Source organism: Lampetra planeri, chromosome 12 (assembly GCF_965212315.1).
Source record: "Lampetra planeri chromosome 12, kcLamPlan1.2.h2, whole genome shotgun sequence".
NCBI lineage: Eukaryota > Metazoa > Chordata > Hyperoartia > Petromyzontiformes > Petromyzontidae > Lampetra > Lampetra planeri.
The window spans coordinates 11225401-11248855 of record NC_136118.1 but is presented as its reverse complement, the minus strand read 5'-3'; the positions used below and the strand labels follow the sequence as shown (position 1 = coordinate 11248855).

Genomic DNA, 23455 nt, shown 5'->3' with positions numbered 1-23455 from the left:
AAACACGCTATCACTCAGCCATGGTAAAGGTCTGTGCAAAACTAAGTAGCAAATAATATATTTAAAAAACATTGGCCGTACCGCTAAAATTCACATCAAATGTTCTCATGCAAATAATCACGTAAGGTAAAAAAGAAGACGCTTTGCTTTCGTGTCCGCTAACCCGACGCTGTGATGGGAATCAATCGGCAGAGCAGAGCACCCTCAGCGTACGTTCAGTTAAACCGAGGCCGTGTCCTCAAACAAATACCAGCCGTTTGGAATGCGAGGCGCGTTGTGATGTCTGTGGCGTGATGCAGACAGTCACAAGCTCCCCGTGTGAATGCGCCGAGGAAAAGGTCACGCTCGCTGCCACCACTAACATCGCAGCGGGGAGCAGTTGGTTGATCGATCATGAATTTTGGGTGTCGTCACTAGTCCTGCTTTTTACGCCTAGCAACTTTCATGGGATGGTCTTGTCTGGTGGAACAGAAAGTATTTCCCATTGGAATGTACTTGCTGAGCTATCCAAAGCATATCCGTAGTGTGCTTTGTTCACATTTGATTTTTGTGCAGCAACTAACCATATTTACTTGTTTTCAGTTGAAGATCTCATTATTTATTGTCGGAAGATTTTACCTAATGAGTGCCACATGGACTTGCCATTAACACTTCCAATATAATCGCTCTACTGTATTTTTGTGATCACAGTTTGTTCATAAGCGTGTGAGTGTACTGGTCCATATTTACACCATATGGGAAATTTCAAGATATGCTTATCTTGCATTGTGGCACATGCTTCTGAATGCCCATGAAAGTCATTGTCGGTGTTGATAAGCACATGGTAGGTGCCTTAGTTATTGTGTACAAGTAAATGTAATGTTTCTGTGCTTAGTATAAAAGCGAAGATTTTGTTTTTATTTATATATACAGTACTTTCACTTGTTTGCAAGATGCTAAACATCCCAAACACCGCCCGCTGACTAGCAACAATAATCCTTTCATTTTATATAGCGTCGTGCTAATAGCATCCCATAACGCTGGCTGCGTGGAAGAGTTTGAAAAAAATTAAGCAGGAGGAGAACTTGTTAATTTCAAATGGTGTACTGTCGTCAGGTTTCTAGTTGAAAAAATCTTCAAGAAGTATTTTGCAGTTAGCCATAAGTCATGAAATGTTGGCCTCCTTCATAAATCTATAATCTCTTAAACACTTGCAGATTTGGTCAGCTTCGTCATAAATCCATCCGAACTTTTAATCGTTTTGCCAGCAAAATTGGCCTTTCCGACAAGAAGTTGAAAAAATCGCTGTACACGTTGCCAGCACTGGCACATTTAACGGATCGCTTGGAAACGCGTACAGATGGTGTGAGCGTCATGCCTTGAATCGTGCACAGACACCGCTATATAACCATGTGCACCTAACTGCAGTTGGAATTCTTTAATAACCGGCTTGGAACACAGTCCGTTAGCCATGCCTTTTGTTTCCCTGTTTGAGTGGGACACGGTTCAGAGTGTTGGCTTTCTCGGATGACAAGCATTGCTGACCGCTGGTCTTGTTTAGGTAGGTGGAAGGGGGAGTGGCAGGGAGGTGTTTCAGGTCGGGCTGCTCATTGTGTCTCGTCTGAATGACGCGACACGATTGAGCGACGGTCAACGCACAAGCGGCATGCAGTCAAAAACCTCGCTGTGCTAAGTTTCGTGATTCCAGCCCGATGCGTTGGGACAGCCGCGCACGCCCTAGGGTTACCATCTGTTTCGCATTACAAAGTATTTCAACTTTCCCTCCCTGCTCGTCGGTTTAAAACACTCGCTGATTGTGTGTAGCTTTGCTTAGCCATCCGCACCTTGTCAATGACCGATGGCCACGTCGTGGATTTAAAATTTGCAAAGCATCAAGGCCGAAAAATGTAGGCAAGAGAAATTGGGTAGCGGCCGTAGTTTATGCATGAGACTGCCCTGTGTTGTACTGTACTTCTATGCTTCCCCGTCTATGCTTGCCACTTTCACCAACCTGCGCTGAAGAGGCTCTCGTCCACCGGTATATGGAGGGAAGGGCAATGTGCATGTCATACCAAACGCGTATGATTGTATATACAAGTTGGTGCATACGTGTCCACATTTGTCCGTAGTGTTGCGCATGTGGCAAATATTCATACTCTGTACCTCAAATGCGTGAATACTTTGTGAATGAACACGACCCCATATCGGGATTGCAAATCAAAACGAATCGTGAAAGTTGTGACCTGGTAAATTCCCATTCTTTTTTACCACGAGAACATGGAATGTGCAATTCTACTTGTTGAACATTAGGTGGGGTTAGTGAATTGTCACAGCCGATTTCTCACAACTCTCTCGTGTTTGAATACAGTAAAGCAGGAATCTAATATTCCCCGTTGATATTGGGAACCGTATCGTGGTTCCTGTAGTCTGTGGCACAGCGTGGAGGTTAGACTGATAATCCACAATAAAGATTTAGCGCCGACGCAGATTATTGGAGGAATTAGCTGCTTGATTCCATTAATCCGCGATAAATTCACAGATTACAAAGTTACAAATATTCTTAGACCCAAATGGTGAAAATCTGCACTTTGGTTCTTATGTTTGAAGAATTTTTTGCAATTAAAAGAAAAAACTTCATGTCCAAGTCTTCTACTTAACAAGTCCCGTTGCTTGACTTCTCACAACATAAATAAATACATCTTTCCCTGCAGCATTGCATTAGCCCTCCCGCTCCTCGCTTCTACGGATCACGGTTTGCGGGCCGCAGCGGTGTGCCGCGGATGACTGGAAAGTCACTTGCCGCCAATAATCCGCAAAATTACAGGGGATTCGCACATTATTGGGAACGCTGATCGTACGAGCTCTGGCGTGTACGGTATTACATGTTACTGAAGTCGGAGGCAGTGGTGTAGGTCTGGGCACTGCGGTTCGCACACTGCTCGAAGAATCCAGGGACCCGAGTTTGAATCCCAACATCGATGGTGATATCTGAACAATTTCTGGGTCCCACCCACCACCTTTCACCAACCCGCATGGACCAACGTGGAGAAGTATGGTCAGACACTCGCTTTGGCCGACAGCACGGGGAGGGACTCACATAGCAGTGGATTGACAGAAGGGCCGAAATATTTGCACCTTTTCAGTGTCACTGATCAATGTGCGCATGTAAATGTACTGTATTTACAGTGCAGAATTATTGATGTCAGTTTCTCTCTGATGGAGATGGTCTCATGATGCGTAGGTGCCAGCAAGCAGCACATTGCACATGAAAGGAGTTATATAACCTGAGAGCCCTGATTACAGTTGGAGGCACGCTGCACTGATCGTTTTTTCTTCAGCCTCTCAAGATCGTTTTTGCATGCAACATTTTGTTGTGGGATTAATGTCAGCGAGCACCACTGATATTGCCTGGTTCTACGAGGCCAACCCCTATAATGCCATGGGTTATACCAGTCAAAGCCACCGATTGTCTCGGGCTGTCCGATTTATGCCCAGGTGTCGGTTACAGTATTTCTATACGGTACACGACATGCTTGTGTTGGTGGACTTCCATCTGGCACAACATAAATGGGAGCTGTATATTTGGTATCGTGCTCATGAAGTCTGTCCACTTTACGCATTGACATCGAACATAGTGCAGCACTGCTTTTAAAACACATCCCTGCGGAGGGAGCTGGTAGGAACGTTGGGTTGCTCGGTCAATGGCCAGGGTCAACGGCGGCGTGGTGTATTCCGCAAATATGCCCGACTGTGAGGGCGGGCACAAGCCGGCGTGAGTAGGTTAAACGTTGAGTTTTATAAGGGCACCACGGGGTGACCAGCCCCTCCTCACCCACCCCCCACCCAGCCCCACCCTCCCCACCCAGCCCCTCCCCAACCAGCCCCTCCCCACCCTCCACACCCAGCCCCTCCCTCCCCACCCAGCCCATCCCCACCCAGCCCCTCCCCAACCTCCCCACCCAGCCCCTCCCCACCCTACCCAGCCCCTCCCTGCACGACGGACGGGCGGACACAATAATCCCCTGTGGGCTGGTGTAACCAGGAGGTTCCTACCAGTATAACACCTTAATCTCATTATGCTTTTGCCGCGATGCACCTCGTCCGAATATAATCGATACACAAAGGGCTGTTTTGACACCCCGTACGCGTGAGATAGCGAGTTTGGAACAGTTCGAAGGTGATCGTGGCAACGCGAAATGCCGTGTTCTCTTTCTTTTTTAACGAAGGTACAGAGATATTCTGGTAATTGGTAACCGTGCAGGCGTGTGTGTGTGTGTCTCGGGGCAACATGTGGAGGGAGTGCGAAGCGTGTCGTAAGCGGAAATGTCGCTCTTTGGGGCCCACTTACATCCACGCCGTGAGACCTCTCCCGAGGAAAGGCGACGCGCTGTTGTTGCTGCTGTGCATTTGTGAAATATGAACCACGCCGCCAGGAACGTACGGTCCATGAAGCATCGGTTTGATTTCGTGTTGGTGACCATATCGCCAAGACCATTGGTGTGTGTATTGTTGTGTGTGGTTATAGAACAATTACAAATAAAACAACACGTTTCATTGGATGTGCAATTTAAATAATTATCAATTAAAACAAATATGACGTGGATGCCCCATTCTATAAATGCACTTCTTTGTGCGTTTATATAACAATTATAAAACGTGTAATTGGATGTCCTGTTGTGATTATTGTAATGTAAACATGTCAAAAAAGGTGTTTGTCTCACAAACTACGTACCGACGGCTTTAAAAAAAATAAGTAGTATTTAAAAACAAACTTTTTTTTAAACACATGAAATGTACCGTACTCGGAATGGCAGAACTCCACGACTCCAGGAAGTGGCTCCGAAGCTTACCACAACGTCAGTGGCCGTCGTGATTTACAGTCAACGTCAGTTGAGCGTGGACAATTAGACCCAAGCCGAAACATAACATATAAAAAATAATGTTTAAAGTTTTTTTTTTATGATAGAATATAGTATCGTCATCAGTATGACATAAGTATACCAAGTTTGCAGTCGATAGCACATTGGGAAGTGGGTAAAAATTTAGTTACAAGATTTGAGAATCCAACAACAACAACAGACAGAGTGACTTAATAGAAATCGTGTAACAATAACAAAGTTTGCCATAACGGAGCCGTTGTGAGTTTGCCGCTGCGTTTCTAATTTGTAACATTGCGTAACGCTTATTAATTAGGCGCAGGCCCACGCTGCGTGTATAATTAATGGCGTTGTTCCTGGGCGTGTACACGACGCCCGCCTCCGCCCTTGGACATTACAGCTCCGGCTGGCAGCCTCTTGTAGCGGGGCTGGCTGGGCCGGGTCAGTGTTGTGTGTTTGTGTGCGCGGGGTGGGTGGGTGGGGTGGGGAGAGGGCGTGGGAGGCAGTGGACAATCGACTGTCAAACGAGAAATGCGAGGCCACGCGCAGGCTGATGTCACATCCCCCGTGTCAGTCGGTCGTCGGTGGACGCGCGCGTGCACTCGCGGAGCTGTTCGTGAAAGCGGAATGATGGAGCAGCTCAGGGGTAACTTTGCGCGCATACACACACGTTCGTCTTGGGTTGTTTGTTCACCAACTTTGTGTCGCGCTCTGCTGTTTCGAGGTTCATCATGTGCGCGTATTGTGGGCGTCTGCGTCGTCTTGACGATGTTTTCTCCCCCGTCTCGTGTGCTTGGCGTGGCGGGTGGTGGTACAGTGAACATTTGTGCTGTTTTGTATTGGGAGCTTCTGCTGCTGTGTGAGCAAAACTTGTTTTTAGCGAGAGGTGGTGCAGTTTGGGACGTTGCTTTGTTTCAGACCTCGCGTAATGCCAAACAACAATCGGGTTGTTACTTTGCTGGTAAGTATGCGCGTGACATTAATGTTTTACGTGGGAGCATTGTCACGTCGGTACAGTGCTGTGCTTTTATGGCTGCTTAACGCACGCAGTGATGGTTGTTTCAGCGAATATCCTAAGCGAGCCAAAAGTTGACTTTAACAGCCTCTGTTACAGTAGTTTACGGAGACTTCGGCTCAAATGGTGGCCACACATTTTGCACGGTTTGCAAATCTGGTCTCGTTTAGGGAACTTTTTATTAACTTTTTAGCCTTTCTATCACGGTAGACATTTTTACAGTGCAACCTGAAAATACTGTGTATACTGTGCATCTGAGAATGATTATTTAATTTCAACAGTAATTTTGGCGGCTTGGTGTTTTCTCCTGCACAGTTTATTGGATTGCAAAAGGAAGAAAAAAATGTTAAACGTGTTTATTACATTTTCTACGTGAAATGTTACTTTATTTTCCATCGGTAAATAGGTTACTGTGCAATGTAAGTTATTGTCAATACAGTAATTATCCTCTGTCAATAAAATGTGACCACTGTGACGTCCGTGCTGTTTATTGATGAGCAAACGAGCGGAGAGTTTTGTGTTTCGCGGGACGCATGACGAGAGAGTGGACGCTGTCGTTTTCAGACGCTTCGTTGGACGATGACTCGGAGGACGGGGGCGGTCGAGTCGGCGATTTGAGCGACCAAGAGGTTCCCTCCGACTCGGAGTGTTTCGAGACGGACCAGGCTGATGAGACGCTCAAACCCTCGCGCCTGAACTTGGACGGTTCACAGGAGCAGGACTGCGAGCCTCCTGCCGCCTGCGTCGAAGGGCGCGAGACGCCACGGGGCGACCAGCCGCTCGACGGCGTCGAAGCTGCCGAGTCCACAGAGTCCGAAACGCTCGTGTCTGACGGCACGCTGCGAACCGAGGAGATAGACGAGGTGTCGTCGCAAGGGAGCGAGGAGGACATGTCGGCGGGGTATTCGCCGTCGCTGGGATCGGCGAAGCTCTGTGGCGACGTCTCCAAAGGCAAGAACAAATCTCCGGATAAAAGTGTCGCGCGACTCGGAGTAAAGAAGCCATCCAGATTCTCAGCCGACCAGAAGTCCGATAACAATTTAATTACCGCTGGCAATGGACCTCAAATAAAGGGCAATTACATGATGGACTTCAGCCAACTGGAGGACTCCAATTTTAATCCGTTTGCAACAACGTCGCAGTTACCCGGCTCCCCCGTGCCCATGAAGGCGACGCACTCCTTCGACGCGGGCGGACACTTTGACGCGGTGGATTCGAGCGTTAAGCTGCCCGGCGTGCCCCTTCACCGCGAGTCCCCCGACGGGGGAGACGTGGCGGGGGGCGGCAGCGAGGCAGAGTCGGGCGATGGCGAGGACGGCAGCTCCAAGAGCTCGCAGAAGAAGAAGAAGAGAGCCGTCATTAAATCGTGAGTCCATTGATTCGGCCGCGGGTAAAATTTTTCCGTATTTTTTTTTTTTACACACTTTCATTGCACTTGCTATGTTTGTCTGTTTATATTCTTTGGAATCTTTGACGCTTAATGTCTTCGGATCTACGAAGCCGGATGAGCTGAAATTTTCTACACGCGCAGACTCGCCGCCTTGCGTGACAATTCAAAATTTAATTACAAAAAAAAACAGTCATCACAAATGGTGGCGTCCACCTACGACAGTTAACGTCTGGTCCAATCACAGCAGCTGTTGCTGGCCAGCCTCTGACCAATGAGAGGCGTGCTTCTATCGCCGCTCCTTGTGGCGCCGGAGCGGCCGCTGCACTGCCCTCTTCTTCTTCCTTAGCGCGAGACCAACAAGTCCACAACAAAACTATTGTTAGGTAATAAACAAACAAGATTTGCAATGCACGCGCACTTTTATTTGCACTCAAAAAGTAGAAAATGCATTATTTTGAACCCGGAATTAATCATAAATGGGTTGTTTCCTTTCGATGTGTTTAATTTTCTTTATGCGAGCCCACCCTACTTTTATTGAGCACTTCAACATTTGATTAATTCCAGGGTCTAAAGCATTTATTTTCTACTTTTAATAATAATAATCCAAATGTATAATGCGTATTCCATCCTGGGATCCCAATGCGAATAAATGTGTGTGCATTGCAAAGGTATTTTTTTTTACCTAATTTTTTTGGTTCTCAATTTAGTAAACTGTTCACAAAAGGAGCACCCGTTTCCTGCTGATGTGTTTCCGAGTTGAGCCCGCGTATTTTTGTTCGGCATGGTGGTGTCCAATGTTTTTTTCCGCTCCACGTCCTGGAAGGCTTGTTCAGGAACTAATCGGAGCAGCGCACTGTTTTTTTCCTCCTCGATTTATACTGAAGAAAGAAATGCCATCATTGAAAGGACACCCTTGATTGTTTTTTCAGCACCGATTAACATTCGTGGTTCTAAATCAAAGGCCCTAATCCGCAAACGTATCAATTGATGATTACCTTCGAGCAACCGGCTTGCGTGTGAAGAACACAAAGGGCTTGCCTCTATGAAAGTTAGGCCCTTATGTGGTGCTGTGCGGTTTGTCTTATGAGACAAGACGTTTTGCTTTGGTGATATCTTCCTTTTACGAAGTTAACTCGTGCACACAGCACGCTTTGTAAGAAGATACTGTGCGTTGTGGTATTCGTCACCATGTCATTGTCTCGCAACCAATGCCTTTCTGTGTTTTTTCGTCGTAAAGTTCCGTTCAGTGCCGCTCTATGTTTAAGCGGCTTGACGGTTCGGTTTGGCTGGGGGGGGGGAAACAACTTTGCCCTCGGCACCAGTATCGTCCGAAACTATTTATCTTCAAATCGACCGTCAAACAGACGCGCACACTCACTTTCCCATGATAAGAGTGTACGGGTGTGGAGAGTGGTTTGGAGATGAGGGCACAGTTGTAGTTGATCGTGAGGGATGTGATGCTCATGAATTCTACTGTGTCAGCAGAGCTACATTCCGAGTGAAGAACCGGTTCAGGAACGCGTCGACCACCTCCGACAACGCCCAGGTATATATATTTTCTGCGCGAGTTTTGAATGTTTATCCAAGAGAATACACGCTCCAGTACAGATTAACATTATATTGTGTTTGGGGGCGTGTATCTTGCATGGTTGTTAATCACGTGTGCAGGATGATTTCCAGATGTGCAAAAGGTGAACCATCTGTAGATACCCCACGCATTTAAAATAACCCCCTGACTTTCTTCTCAACAGATGGAATATCGTGAATGTTATGGGTCCCTATCGTTGAGGAGAGTTAAAGATTTTAATATTTGTATTAAGATTGGCTGAATACATAGAGGGTGTTTTTAGATGAAATGCTGTTTTCTCTAATTGCTTCGTTATTTTAGTGAGCTAGCTATGAACGGACTCTCTTAGAAAACTGAATTCACATGCCTTGGTATATTCTACGAACAAACTCTCTCCCCACACCTTTCTCATTTCGTTTACAATGTTTGATGCATGCACATTAATTGGCATTGCATCTACAAACAGCCCCACCTATAGTGAATACATATTTTGGAAAACTATTAAGGATTAAGGAATTTCAATACCATGTTCACCATGGAGTTTGTTTTGACCATACTTCACCATGCTGGTCATTGATAGCACGGTTGGCTACATACATTCATGCCCAGTGCCACGAACCAGTTTACGTATCACTGGCCCCCGCTGTTAGCCATGGCCAGGAATTAAACTCGGATTGCAACCTTTATAGTCCAGTATGCTAATAACCACTGTTCTGCAGCTTGATAAATACTACACTTATTATAATTCAGCGTTGTTGTTGTTGTTGTACAGCAGTCTAGAGGATGGTCCTTAGCCATAGCTCCGTGACATTCCTTCAATGCTTACTGTTGGAGATGAGCACCGCCCAACACAGTTGTTGATATTTCGTTGCGCATATGGCCGCCCACATGTGAACACGTCTCATCGACATCGTGCCACTGTACACCCCCACTCTCTGCTGCTGCTGCTGCTGGCCCTAGGACCCAGCCCTCGACCTGGATGCCGACGCAGCCGTGGCAGCCCTCGCCACGGACGAAGAGAAAATGCAACGCGCGTCGTCGGCTGCAGCCAAAGCCACGGCCTTCTCGCTCGACGGTTACTCGGCAGAGACCACGCCGGGAGCACCGGACGCCGCACGGCAGGACGAGGCCGTCTTGTGCGCCGCGAGAAACGGAAATGCGTCGCCCGCTCCTGGTACTGCCCCCGCTACCCTCCCCCGAAAAGCTTTTTTGGTTTGATGTTTTGTTTTAGCGTGTGGGAAAGAGGTTGTACTTCGAGGGAGGTGGTGCAACGAGGTAGGGTAAGGAGTGTCTGATGGGTTTGAATTGTTCATGAGCAATAGCTGCTGGATGAAGGCTCTCCCCCAAAGTTGCGGCCATCCTTAAAGGTCAACAATTCTTGGATTGTTACCGTCTCCGGATAATCGGTCATCTCGTATTTCAGGAAACTTCAGTTTCACGTCACATGTTTTAACACTCAGAGTGATTGGTCAGACATTCTAAGCAGGACCCGCCTCAAGAAGCGCATTAAGACTGTAAGGTTTTCTCTAAGTAATTATTGTTATGAAGGGGTGAGCCATAGAGCAGTGGTTCGCACACTTTGCTTATAATTCCAGTGACCTCTCTGCTTTAGTCATGGCCATAGCTAGCATCGGTAGCGAGTGACATCTGATGCGTTCCTGCGTCCCCCACCTTTCCCCAATCCATCTTGACCATCTTGGTGAAGTATGGTCAATCAACTTCCTTCCCACAACATGCCAGTCGTGGGAAGGAAGACCTTTATCCAGCAGTGAATTGACAAAGGGTTGTAAATTATTGTCATGAAAAATACGTTTTGTTTATATTGCAGTGTTCGATTTTGATTCAGTATTATTAATACTAATATTTGACAAAAAGCATCCGATTATTTAGTAATGTGCAAATTGGCCTTGTTTAATTTTAAGAGCTGCATAACTTGTATTGAGTTTGCAGAATACAAGTTCTGCATGTGCCATTGTGTAAATGTTAACTGCTACATTTGCAGCAAGTGGAGCTGATTGTTGGAGGTACTGTCTAGAAACCTGAAACAAGCTCTCGGCCATGGTATTTAATAGTGGTCTCTGAGCTTTGATGTTCATTAGAAAAGCAATGTGTATGTCTTGTATGCAGCGATGAGCGCATGACTAGTGCAGTAAAATATTTATTGAGCTACACTCGGGAACAGAAGTCTTTGAATAGGTCACTAGTTTGCTTTAAGACCTTTTGGACCCAAGGCAACAGTGAATCTCATTTATCATTGCTAAATACACGGGTACCCGTAATAGTGGCAACTTGTTTTTAATTGCACTTAGGTCACTTGCCTCTGTATTTGTTTTGCGCAGGTCTTGATGTTTAAATTGTATAATTTAATTATTTGAGTTGTTCCGCTCTGACATATGTTTGCGGATGGTTAACCGATGGTTAATTATTGGCAAGTGTTCAGCATGAGTGTCGTCTTGGCACTAAAATTTGCCTCAATACAGGGACGGTTTGGTGCCGAGGCTTTTAAAATGTGTCTCAATGACGTTTATTTTGTCAACACAGGAAAAAAAAAGTACAACAGGAGCCCTTAATGTCACTCAGGGTAATCGTGATCGTCACTCATCTGATGGCCCCTTCACTTATTCATGTTCATGGGACGCTCAGAACCGGTGACTCGGCTAGCTCGAAGATTTCTGGCAGTACCCGCGTCTGGCTGCCGGGTCCGTGAGTCTCGTGTGCCTTTACCCTGCGCCCCTTCCCCCCGCCATGCGGCTCGCTAGCAGGCAAACGAGCAGAGGCATCGGGCGCTCCAGCCATGCCAAGCGGAGGCCAGATGCTGGAGATTGACTACCTGGAGCAGTTCGGAATGGTAATTCGCCCGCACACGCGGCACACGGCCAGATGGGACTGCAACAAATGGGTGCGAGGCTTGAGACGTGATCGGGCGTTACAATGTGCAGTCGGTTGAACGTCTGATTTATTGCTCACGCCAGCTGCGGCAGTTTGGCTCTGTCAGATCATGGTGATTTTTGTGTACAATTACGTCATCTGTTCAAAAAAAAAACCCTGTGACAAAGCCCCGTGTGTTGTGAGTCATGTTTGGAGAGAGAGAGTGCTGTTTGGTGTTGTAAATTACACTGGGTAGGGCTCAATGAGGTAAGGAATAATAGTACCTTTTAATGTAGTTAAGCAAGACCTGTTGCTAGTTCAAATTGGTTGAAAAATAAATCTTACTATGAAGCATTGGTGTGTTTGTAGCGTGTTGTTTTTAGTAAGCTTAGTGTTTAGTATAACTTGTTAAGCAGTTGACACAAATTTGAATTATTATATTTACATAGCATCTAAATCCAGCAGTATCTCAAGATGCAAGGGTACACAACATGTGTAGATTATAGCCATACATGTTCTAAGTTGTTTACATTCAGACAAATCTTAAAAATCTATTTTAAATTAAACCAATCATATCCTTTAAACACATTAATGTGGGCACTGCACTGCGGTCACTAATTCTAGCATCAGCCGCGTGTTATCATCCGGCTCCCACAGTCATTCACCCAGCAGGCTGCGTGAACACCATCGCACACACGGACACATCATTCCTAGCTGCTGTTTGATTCCACCAAGTTTGTTATTAATCCGTTTTTCTCTTGGGTTTTTGTTGTTGTTGCTGATTTGGTGCACTGTGTGCAGAGTGGTGCTGGCCACCCACCCCCTCGTGTACCGTTCCGGCCTTCATAGGTGCTATGCTAACAGCAGTTGCCCCTACAGTCTGTTAAGGCTATACGGGGGATCTTTGTCTTTGTGTGCAGAGTGGCTTCACAGAGTCAGACTTGAGGAAGCAATCGCTCTACGTCAAGTTTGACCCACTGCTGGCAGACGACCTCGAGGCCTCTACTCGTCCGGTCACCAAGAGGCGCCAGAATGACAGGCAGGTTTCTGTGCCCCCCTCTCTGCTCGAGAAACAGAGACTGCCCTTCGTGCACCATGCTGTCCGTTCACTGTGTGCTTTTATAATGCGGGGTGCCACGGTGGCTAGGAGATGTTAACTTCCTCGTCTGGTATGCAGGAGGTCGAGGGTTCGATCCCAACCCTGACACCTGTTGTATACAGATAGTCCCCGAGTTACGATGGTCCGACTTACGATATTTCGATCTTACGATAGCGATCCGACAAAATTGTAAAATATTTTAAATTTCGGGCGGCAGGCAAACGCAGCAGCGAACGATACGTTCAATGCATGTTTAAAGTTTTTATTCCTGAAAAACTTTCTATTAAATTGCAGTTCATATAGATAGGCTAAGAATTTACCTTGTTTTTTTTTACTTTACATTTTACTGTGCAATACAGTATTGTAATTAATAAATACATACAGTATATAGTTTATACAGTATGGTACTGTAAATTGCTCTGTTTTGCTAAATGATCACCATTCTTTAAGACTCCTGGGTAGGCTAGGCCATTTTCGACTTCTGATATTTTTGACTTACGATGGGGTCGTCGTAACGCATCTCTATCGTAAGTAGAGGACTACCTGTATTTGGAGTTTGCGTGTCTCTCTCTCTCCCCGTGGTCGCTTTGATTATTTTCCGGGTCCTCCGGTTTTTCCCTCCACATTTAGAATCGACATACGTTTAGAGTATTCGGCTGATATACATTTCCATGTGATGAGCCACTTTGTTGAGCTATCATTTGTGGGCTGGTCCCTTCTGAAAAAAGATCGACGCAGCTCAGTGGGCCTTACCTGGTAAAACAAAAATAGTTTAGTTTGAGTGCTTTTATTTGCTTTGCCACAAGGGTCCCATAATGTAGCCTTTGTCTTCAGCGCATGCAGGCTTGCTGTAGTCATTATGGGTTCCGTGGATTATTGCGTATTGGAAAGGTGACCTTGAGGTTATGGGGGGGTGTGTGTGCCACAACACATTACACTTTGTGACAACATCCCATTTTGCAGTTGAATAAAATGTGCCGTAACAAGCAATACTCCATCGCCCCGTGGCCCGTTGGAGCGTGCTCAACTCTTTAGAATCCTGACGCTGTGGAAAAAAGTGCTTGTATGCAAATTGTTTTATACCCTCCTCCCCCCCTCTTACTTTCACCACTTGTGTGCCCATGTACTTTTGTTGGATAATGAACTGTAACTGCACTACCGAATGTTTCTCATGAAATACACACGCACCAGCACTGTAAAACAAAGTACAGTTACGCTATGAATCAATACTTGGCGTTGTCACGTGTTATAGACATGAGGTCATCTGAATGAGGCCATCAAAACATGTTCCAAGCCATGATGTAATTGTGCAGTGAACTCCACCCATTGTAGAGTCGTCGTCGAACAATCTGCCCAACCGTTAACAATGGCAATAGTAATCATGTAACAAGTTTATAGAGCACCTTTAATCGCAAGTTGTCTGAAGGCTATTTACAATCCATAAAGGGTAATAAACCCGCAAGTCTACAACAGTTAAAAAATATAACTTTAAAACCGGAAGAATTGTTGACTAAATCATGATGATGATGATAATAAAAGCCATAACAATTAATTAAATGTAAAAACAACACAATTTGTCTGACAATGTGATTTTTAAATACATTAATGGTAGTCCCTGAGACTGGCTTTGTTTGGGAGTGAGATCCAGAGATGAGGTCATAGATGAGGTCCATAGAAGTAGAAATCTGTAACGGACACGTGCAGTACCTTGTTAATGCCACAGAGTGCAGCACAGTAATTGTATACAGTTTATTAACTTGACTCTGTCCTCTCTGCTTGTGCACCACATTTACTCCGAAAGAAGACTTGGCACTCGGTGTGAATATTAGTTGGCTCCCATGTGTCAGTTAACTCCCTTTTTTTTATTTGTGACAGTTTTCTACACAATGGAATGCGATTTCCCTTGGCGGGCGCTGATTAGATGAAACTGTGCATGTCCAGCCTCATGATATAATTCGAGTGTAAAACCTACAATGTAAAACGGGCCGTTATGCGAGGGCTATTATTTCAGTATAACCGAACTACGATTGTTAGTTTTAATGCTGCAGCCACAGGCAGGTATGGAATGCACCTGGGGGTGCAATTTGAGAATTATGGCTCCATGCGTGGTGGTTGGGTGTGGTCCTATAGCACAGCTCTGCCGTTCTTGCTTTGCTGCCAAACTCCAAAAACTACAGTGTATCATAACGCTCATCCGGTGGTGTTGTTCCACCGATGGAATTCAAGGTTTCACGGTGGTCCTGGTCGTCTACTGCTATCTGATTTCAATGCAGCGTGCATCACCTGTGCCTGTTTCTTCTCCACGAGGTGGGCTGCTGCTGATTATATTTATTTTGTTGTTACGCTAATTAGTCATGTTGGTAGTGTTAGGTATGGTGGTGTGTTTGCAGTGCACTTTTCTTTTCAAACGGATACCATTGTGTCGACTTTTCAAAGAACAAAACGATAACAGTCTAACTTTAAAAAGCAAACTTAACTAAAAAACATTGCGTGAATGGGTGCCGCCTGCCCAGGAGGTCTTCCACTAAAGCTCGGTGTCTGTACGTGTGTGTGTGCGTGCGTGTTACGCAGGCCCAGTGAAGAGGCTGCGGTATCCGGACAAGGTGTGGCCGGTGCAATGGCTGCAGCGAAGGTGGATCTGCTCTCCGTATCACCTGATAAGGTTTTACAGGTGAGCTTTGTTAAGGATCTCGCACCATTGTGATGTTATCCGTCTTGTGCCAAAGCTACAATGCAACTCTGACCATGCTTTTGAGTGTTGTTTTGGCATAACTGCACTAAACGTTACCAATGAAGATAACCTTAATTTACGATTGCAGTAATTGATTCCGTGGCATTTTTAAGGTAGCTTCACTAAACCGTTGTTATACATGAGTTTTGTTTAAACTATCTTGGTTGGTTTATAAAGATGTGGTGAGGTGAATGGGCATGTTTGGCTGTCCATAGATTTTATGGTGTACTTTTAACACAAGCTATAGAGCACTACATTCACTAACACGTTTTTGTTCTTCATCGAGGCATGTGACTCATCGTCAGTTAAAACATCGTGAATCACAACAGTGGCACCGTTGTATCTTTTTATTAGTTTTTTTCCACGATGTGTTTACCGCAACGCAGCAAGCCAGGCGCATACCTTGAAGAACACAATTCCCGTGTCGACCTTCACCTGAGCAAGTGTACAATGAGGCGGCATATCTTGTGTATCCACTGTACTTGACTGGTGGCATTTAACTTCTGTTGTGATTGCCATTTGCAAGGCACAGTATTGATCCGTATTACCGCTCTTGCGTTTGTTTTTTTATTGACCTGGCAGTGTCTGGAGAGGGTAGCGAGCACGCCCGTCGCTCTGGATGGTGACACGATCGTGGAAGTCCTCAAGTACAGCCAGCGCGACATGGACACGGCGCTCAAGGCAGCCAGCGACAAGGTGGTGGCAACACGCCTGCCTGTAGACCACACAAAAGCCATACTTCTCATTTGAAATAACATCGACAGCAGCTTTGTTAATCCAGTGCTGGATTTAATGCTTCCCCGCTAACATCGACAGCAGCTTTGTTAATCCACTGCTGAATTAATGCTTCCCCTTGGCGCCACGTCGGCCGCGGGGGATGTTGGACCAAACGTCACCACGCCGTGTGGTCTGTCTAGGTTGGTAACAGGCAGATACATCACGATGTCAGCCGTGGCCAGGAATCGAATTGCGGCCCAGTGCTGGGTTCGTAGCGCAGTTCGCGAACCACTGGTTTCACTGTTCCACCCCTAGCCTGCATTAAAATATAAAATTCTACAACATTTGTACCGGGATATGTGTGATAAACACCTGCCTAAAGTGAGTAAAATATGCAGACCAGTTTGGTGTTTGATTTGGAAAATTTGTATTGGTCCGAACCATTCATGTGTTTGTTTAGCTGCGTATATAAGTGCAGTCTATTCATTCAGCAGTGTCAGCATGACTTTGCTGTCGTTTAAGCCTGACTGAAAGAGGTAATCTGCGTGGTATCTGTAAACAGTGTCACTGGTTATATAATGGATGTGATACACTAGCACAATTACATTGATGTGTTTCTCCATTTGGTGTTGCTCACAAAGTTGATATACAGCATCCACATGTTATGCTGCTCTTCTGCACGCAACAAGAAATGCATGTTAAATGGGAGCATCGGTTTGGCCTCCGCTGGGAAATGGATTGCTTAATGAAGCTCATGTTTTCCGTAGAATGTTACTGTGGATCAGGAAGCGACCGTGTGGAAACAGAAGTGCGGAGAAGCTGAGGATAAGCTGGAGACAATGAGGTGAGGACCTCCAGTCTTAGCTTAATTTCAAATTGAATGCTGGAATAATTTTAAAAGAGGTGCATACATTTGCAAATGGTTAACATTTCCAATTCCTGTCTCTTTCAGAAAACTCCTTAAGGAGTATGAAGTGGCGATGGCGCAGATGATGGGTAAGTTTTTAATTTTTTATTTCTATTTAAAATTGGTACATGAAACTTGGATCTTTTACTAGCAGCGTTCGGATTGAAATAAAATGCATGATAAATTGCAGTCACATTGCAGTCAGATTTGGATGGGACACTGTTCTGGCAATATATATCTTTAATCCAGCTTTAGTCACTTTCATAATAGCAGTGTGGTTAACGTTTACAAAATAAATGGTTGGATTATTGTTACGCAATCGATAGATTTCCAAACTCCATTCCCTTTGAAAAGCCCGATTCCAGTTTTACATTGCAACCAGTAGTCTTTATTCATATGTAAATTATGCTTCCATTTGAAGGGAAACCTGCAACACAGATACATTAATATAACCGTTGAGTGGTTTAGAACATAGGCTGCATATTTTCAAAGCATGGCGTTAAGCACCAGCTGAAAGGACCCAAAACACTGAGTGGCCAGGATCAAACAACACTGTTGAAGCTGTAATGGATAAAAGAATCATCTTTAGAATGTGAACACAAGATTGCAGGAGCATTCGAAACCGTCTATGGCGTTTTACTTATCTGCACCTGCATGCCCAAAAATACATATCATAATTGGCTGGTCGGGAAACGTAACGCAACTTCGTAATGTATTTAAATACACCAATATTCTATTGCATGTCATTACCTTCCTACGATAAAACACCATTTTCAGGAGCCCCATCAGAGTGTTGCCAAGATGTAATGACTATTAAAGGGGTGGTAATGTTCCATCAGTTAGCACGCTGTGCAAGGCGGCAGGTGAGGTCCATCATGTGCAGAGACTCTCTTCCCCCTGGAAGTAATTGGAATGCCATCTTGTGATTTGAGAAGTCTGTGTGTGTGTAAAACCTCACTGTCGTAACTAATTACAGTGCGGCTGTGTTAATGACATTCTAAAGTGCTAGTGCAGGATGTATTGAGAAGCGGAAAAGGCAATACAATTGTTTAGAAGGCCTCTAGAGATGCTACAAGTGCAGGGCAGGAGGGAGTAGAGACGGAGGATGGTGGAATTAGATCTGAGGGTAGTGGATGTGACTCAAGCATTGTCGAAAAAAATGTAATCGGAAGACCCAACATTCATTTCACTTTTGTAGCTCTATTCTCAATAAGCTTCCAGCATAGAACAAAACGTGAAACAAAATGCCGAACAAACTGACAATACATCAGAGCTACACAACGCAACCACGGAAACCTACGTAGTGGCAACGCGACCTGTGGCTTATAACTAGTGCAGCTTTTCTCCGCCTGATGACAACCGCTTGTGTTGCGATCGAAAAGTCGTGAGTTTTTGGTTTTTATAAAAATTAAAAATATCTACGTGACTTCATTGAAAGAACTAAAGAATAGTGCATTAGCTATTACAGGTGTGTTCCTGTCACTAATGTCTTTCTTATTCTGCTCTTGCCATCATTGCTGTAATGAAACAGTTTGGGCCTCTGTGTTATTGTGTCTAACGTGGTGCTGACAACTAAGACTGCTTTTGGCACCATAACTTTAAGTAAAGTTCATGGCTGAGGTGTGAAAAAAGAACACTTCATAGAAATGTAATAGTTTAGGCAAGGCGGTAACCCCGCCTTGAAATTGTCTTTTATTTTATTATCATAAATATATGTTCATGTTATAACACCATTTACATAACCATTTTTTTTTATAAAACATAAGATCAAGTGGCAAATTTGAGCAATTTTGTTAATTTGTTTGCATTCTTGAAACAAAACAAAGAAAATTCGTGCCTAATGGAATGGACTTCCACAGGAATTTCCAAGATTTCAGACTTAAAATGAGCAACGTCTGTGACCTCGCTGCCAAAGTCGTAAGCCTTAACGAAGGCCACGTGTGGCCTCTTTCACAGAGGACGAGCAGCGGGGCAAGGCGGCGTTCGAGCGCACTGTGCATCAGCTGACGAGCGAGAAGGACCAGGCACTCGCGGACCTGAACTCGGTGGAGAAGTCTCTCTCGGAGCTCTTCAAGCGCTACGAGAAGATTAAGAAGGTCATGGAAGGCTTCAAGCAGGTCAAAATTGTCCCCCCCACACCACCCCGCTCGCAAATAAGTCGGCGGCCAATTTGCTATACGGCCTCTCGCGGGTACAATTTTGCTCCAGCAATTTGAACGTGTCACGTTTAATTGTAGGGCCAAGCAATTGGATGATATTAATTTAGCTTTTCTAAATGCCTTTATTCTGTGCAATGTTTATTGCAATGTCATGTATTTTTGCAGATAGTGGTCTGTTGCAAACTTAATGCAGATCTTGCACAGAATTAGTTGATCTTGTGTTTGTAGATTTGAGAGAATTGTTGTTTTTATTGTTGCTTCAATTTTACAGCCTGAATTGGTTATTCCAGATTATGGTTTGGGAAGATGTTTCCTGAATTAATTGTTTTTTGTTGCAAATTTCAGTTTTTTTTCCACTCTATATTATCACTGTATAATTTCAATATTTGTGGGAAGGGAATAAAACAACCAGTGGCATTGACTGCAAATCCATTGAGAGGTTCAGGGGGAAGTTGCTTCAATCGAATGATGCTCATATTATCCAGCAACTACGACTACTTCTACTACTTCACATGACTGACATAGGGCAAGCATTCGATCAGTGTTTCTTAACATTTATTGTAGCCTTGCACCCCTTTGGTTATCAATCGTTAAAAGTCTATAATGTTAATACTTACATAGGTTTGATGAAACAAAGTAGTTGTGCTAACGTGCCCGTGCTTAATTCGTGTTTTGATTATTTACCTTCTAAAAAAATCTGGCCATATCTCGCACCCCTAGAAAGGGACATCTCGCACCCCCGGGGGTGCGTGCACCCCAGGTTAAGAACCACTGAATTAGATGGTCAATTTGAGGTATGTTAACCGCTGAATTGCATCGTCCTCAGTAGTTTTGGTGTGCCTCCTACCAACTTGTGTTCAGGGCAGTGTGTTGTTATATGTTCCATTGCCTGGTCTGGGCGACCACATTCGTAGGCTGTTTGCAGCAACTAAACTCCCAACAAACTCGTCACTAGGTCAGCCACTTTCCTACAGATCACACTCGCATACTCGGATTTCAATTATTCAGTACAGTGCTCAATTAAATATTCAGCAACAACGATTGCCTGTCAAGGGCAGGTGATGCGTGTGACCGAGGGATTGCATTGTTTTACCAGAGCCTAATTATATTGTCATGTCTTCTTGTTGCCTGCGTGGTGACCTATTTAAAGTACCACTCAGGATTTCCTTGAAATTGTTATGTTCACATCTTTGAGGTGTTGTCACTTGAGACAGTCTCCCTCTCACCATTCCATCCCTGCTCCGAGTCCTCCTTCACATTCTGCCCACTCTCTCGTCCTCCATGTTTAGAATGAGGAAGTGCTGAAAAAGTATGCTCACGACGCCCAGATCCGTCTCAAGAAGGAGGAACAAAAGTACCAGGCGCTCAAGGCGCATGCCGAGGAGAAGATCAACAAGTACTGCCATGCACAAAGACGCTGCAGCAACACGATATCATACCGCATTGCTACCCCGTATTACATCGCCACACTATGCCATAATGCCCTCGCCACAATAAATCTTACTACCAGCCACACCATACTCTCCACTGCGCTACGCCTTGCCGTGTTACACAGCGGCACACTTGACTGCATATAGTGGTCGCTCCTCTCATCCGTGACCCTGTGTCTGCGACTTCCGTGGCTATGTCTTTGTTGCGAGGCCTTTTTAACGGACTGCTGCCCTTTTCTTCTTGGTTCTTTCGGTAAAGTCACGTAGAAGGGAAGTAATAAAATAATAAAAATTAAACATAATAAAATAATTCTCACGACGATTCGGCCACAACGCAAGTAGCCGTCCTCAGGTGAAAACCAGGTCTGTCGAGGCGACAGCATCTGAATGAAACAGCACCATGCTTGGAGCATATATTTAAGCTGGGTTGGAAGGGGGGGGAAAGGGCGTCTTGACAAAAGATTGTGCATATCAAGAGGAATTCAGCATATTTATGGGAAATGCAGGTATGTGATTAGTACTACTTATGCCCGTGCATTATGCAGGATTAGCAGCATCAAAGGGAGGGGATATGGGAAATGCAGGTATGTGATTAGTACTACTTATGCCCGTGCATTTTGCAGGATTAGCAGCATCAAAGGGAGGGGATATGGGAAATGCAGGTATGTGATTAGTACTACTTGTGCCCGTGCATTATGCACGTGACTTTACCGAAAGAACCAAGAAGATGAATCCCTGCAGTCACGAAAGCTTTAAATCGAAATGCTGCCCTCTTGCCTTGCAGGGCGAACGAGGATATAGCTCAAGTGCGCAACAAGGCGCGCACCGAGTGCCTGGCATTGGACGCCAGCCTGCGCAAAGAGCAGATGAAGGTGCAGTCCCTCGAGGTCAGCTTGAAGCAAAAGGTAAGTCGCGTGACTTTATTACTGCGGTTCTTAGACACAGGTGTTCTATTCCAAATGAGGCTGTAGTTGTTTGCATGCTACTACAGGGGCAAATTTTTCAAAGATCTGAGACCATAACACGTACGTTTTTACAACCAAATATTACGACTCGCAATAAGATGTTTCTGGTCCAGCCACAATGATCTAGGCAAGTTATTTTTGTCACCTTCCACCACCCAACATAGCCAAGCTAATTAAATTGTGTCCGAGTGTTCAATGTGCAATTTATTATTCCAGTAAGTTTAAGAATAATTCTCACAACCACATTCAGCACGTTCCCCGCTGAGACCTTGTTAGCTGTATGATGTGCCACCTTTTTTAAATTTTTGTATCTGTGGGAAAACAAATTTACAGCTAAATCGCTTGACATGTGTTGATGTCCTGACACCACTAACCTTTTCCATACCCCAATTAAATCCTGAAGAATTTGTGAAGCTAAAGGATTACATTCAGAATTAAAGTGTATTGAGCACAGACTCAATTTTAATGTGTTTTTTTTGGTTTTGTAACTTAATTGATTACTATCGTTTAAGATCTGTGTGCAAATCATGTTAATCTTTTAAGTATAATACCTTATAAAATGAGTAAGTATGGCTAAGACTCATGGTACTTGAAAAAAATCTGCATATAGTATCTATTTAAATAAAGTCTGAGATTATGGATGCATTTAATGTGTTTAACTGGGTGCGATATTCATTATATAAATGCATCCCGTAGGTTATATATTGAAACTATTTGTATACGTGGCATTACGTGCTTGCAATGTGTCCATTGGCACTGAGCACAACCCTTCCAAAAGAGATGTTCCGTCTCAAGAAATTATCCAGGAGAACTATTTGACTACATCAGTGGCTAAGACTATTCTATGAGCTTATTCAATTGTAACTCTAAATTGATGCAATTTCTCTTTCAGATTCACGATAAAGAAGAATTGACGAGGATCTGCGATGAGCTCATTTCCAAAATGGGTAAAAGCTGATTGCTCTTCATGAGTTGCAGAGGCAGAAGTTGGGCAGTGTGGACAATGTGGCCACTTTTCCATAAAACATGGAAGAAATTGTCACTCAATTGCATGCCGATATTTGAGATCATGCCTTATTCACAAACCTAATGTTCCGTACCATCACTGATATGCCCTTAAATGTCGTCACAGCTTAATGAAACAAATTGCACAATCTCAAATACTTGGCTGCTGTTGTCCATCGAGTGTTTCACAAGTGTCGTACTTTCTGGCCTCGGGTTTGTATAGAGAAATTAAACTGCCTTCTGTGTGCCGGGGGGGTGAGGTGTTTCTACTGAGACGAAGGAGTGGTGAAGGAACCTGTATCAGGGTTTATTTTAATTAATTTGTTTATTGCATGTGTATGACAGCTGCTTGTGTACATTGTGAACACGGCCTGATACGCATCTTGCATTTATTTTGTCATTGTTGCACTTGTGTAAAAGTTCTAATAAAGTTTGTCTCACGTAACAACGCAATACAGTACACGTCATGCCTTTTATTTTATTGTGTGCATGTGCGTGCTGATTAATGTGATGTTGATGCTTCACGTTTACTTTGTGTTTGCTTTATGTTTCGAGTCGACCTCTCTCGTGTTCTCTGGATGCCCAGAGTGAACTTTGTAGTGGAAAACACAGCGATGTGGACTTGGGCAAGGCCATGTATTGAAGGTGGACAGCGATCAATCAATTATAGATTTGTAATGCCATATTTAGCACACACAAAAACAACTTGAAGCACGGATGGGTACCGAGAACATTTATGCTAAATT

The 23455-nt window shown here is 44.6% G+C and overlaps 1 protein-coding gene across 5 annotated transcripts in view; it reads left to right on the top strand.

Annotated features, from left to right (window-relative positions):
• LOC144721695 (uncharacterized) overlaps positions 1–23162 on the top strand; it is a 30358-nt gene extending 7196 nt beyond the window's left edge. Inside the window, exons 1-14 of one of the 5 annotated variants that reach the window (XM_078599547.1) lie at positions 5369–5502; positions 6436–7237; positions 8744–8807; positions 9789–10002; positions 11588–11676; positions 12617–12735; positions 15367–15466; positions 16109–16222; positions 17011–17087; positions 17196–17239; positions 19107–19267; positions 20599–20705; positions 21524–21644; positions 22597–23162. In XM_078599547.1, the coding sequence (XP_078455673.1) occupies positions 5388–5502; positions 6436–7237; positions 8744–8807; positions 9789–10002; positions 11588–11676; positions 12617–12735; positions 15367–15466; positions 16109–16222; positions 17011–17087; positions 17196–17239; positions 19107–19267; positions 20599–20705; positions 21524–21644; positions 22597–22662 (2193 nt within the window). In that variant the 5' untranslated portion in view covers positions 5369–5387 and the 3' untranslated portion in view covers positions 22663–23162. Of the gene's footprint in view, positions 1–5368; positions 5503–6435; positions 7238–8743; positions 8808–9788; positions 10003–11587; positions 11677–12616; positions 12736–15366; positions 15467–16108; positions 16223–17010; positions 17088–17195; positions 17240–19106; positions 19268–20598; positions 20706–21523; positions 21645–22596 lie in introns of those variants that run through there. The other 4 variants (XM_078599546.1, XM_078599544.1, XM_078599545.1 and 1 more) reach the window with 4 other exon arrangements.
• The last annotated feature ends 293 nt before the right edge of the window (positions 23163–23455 follow it).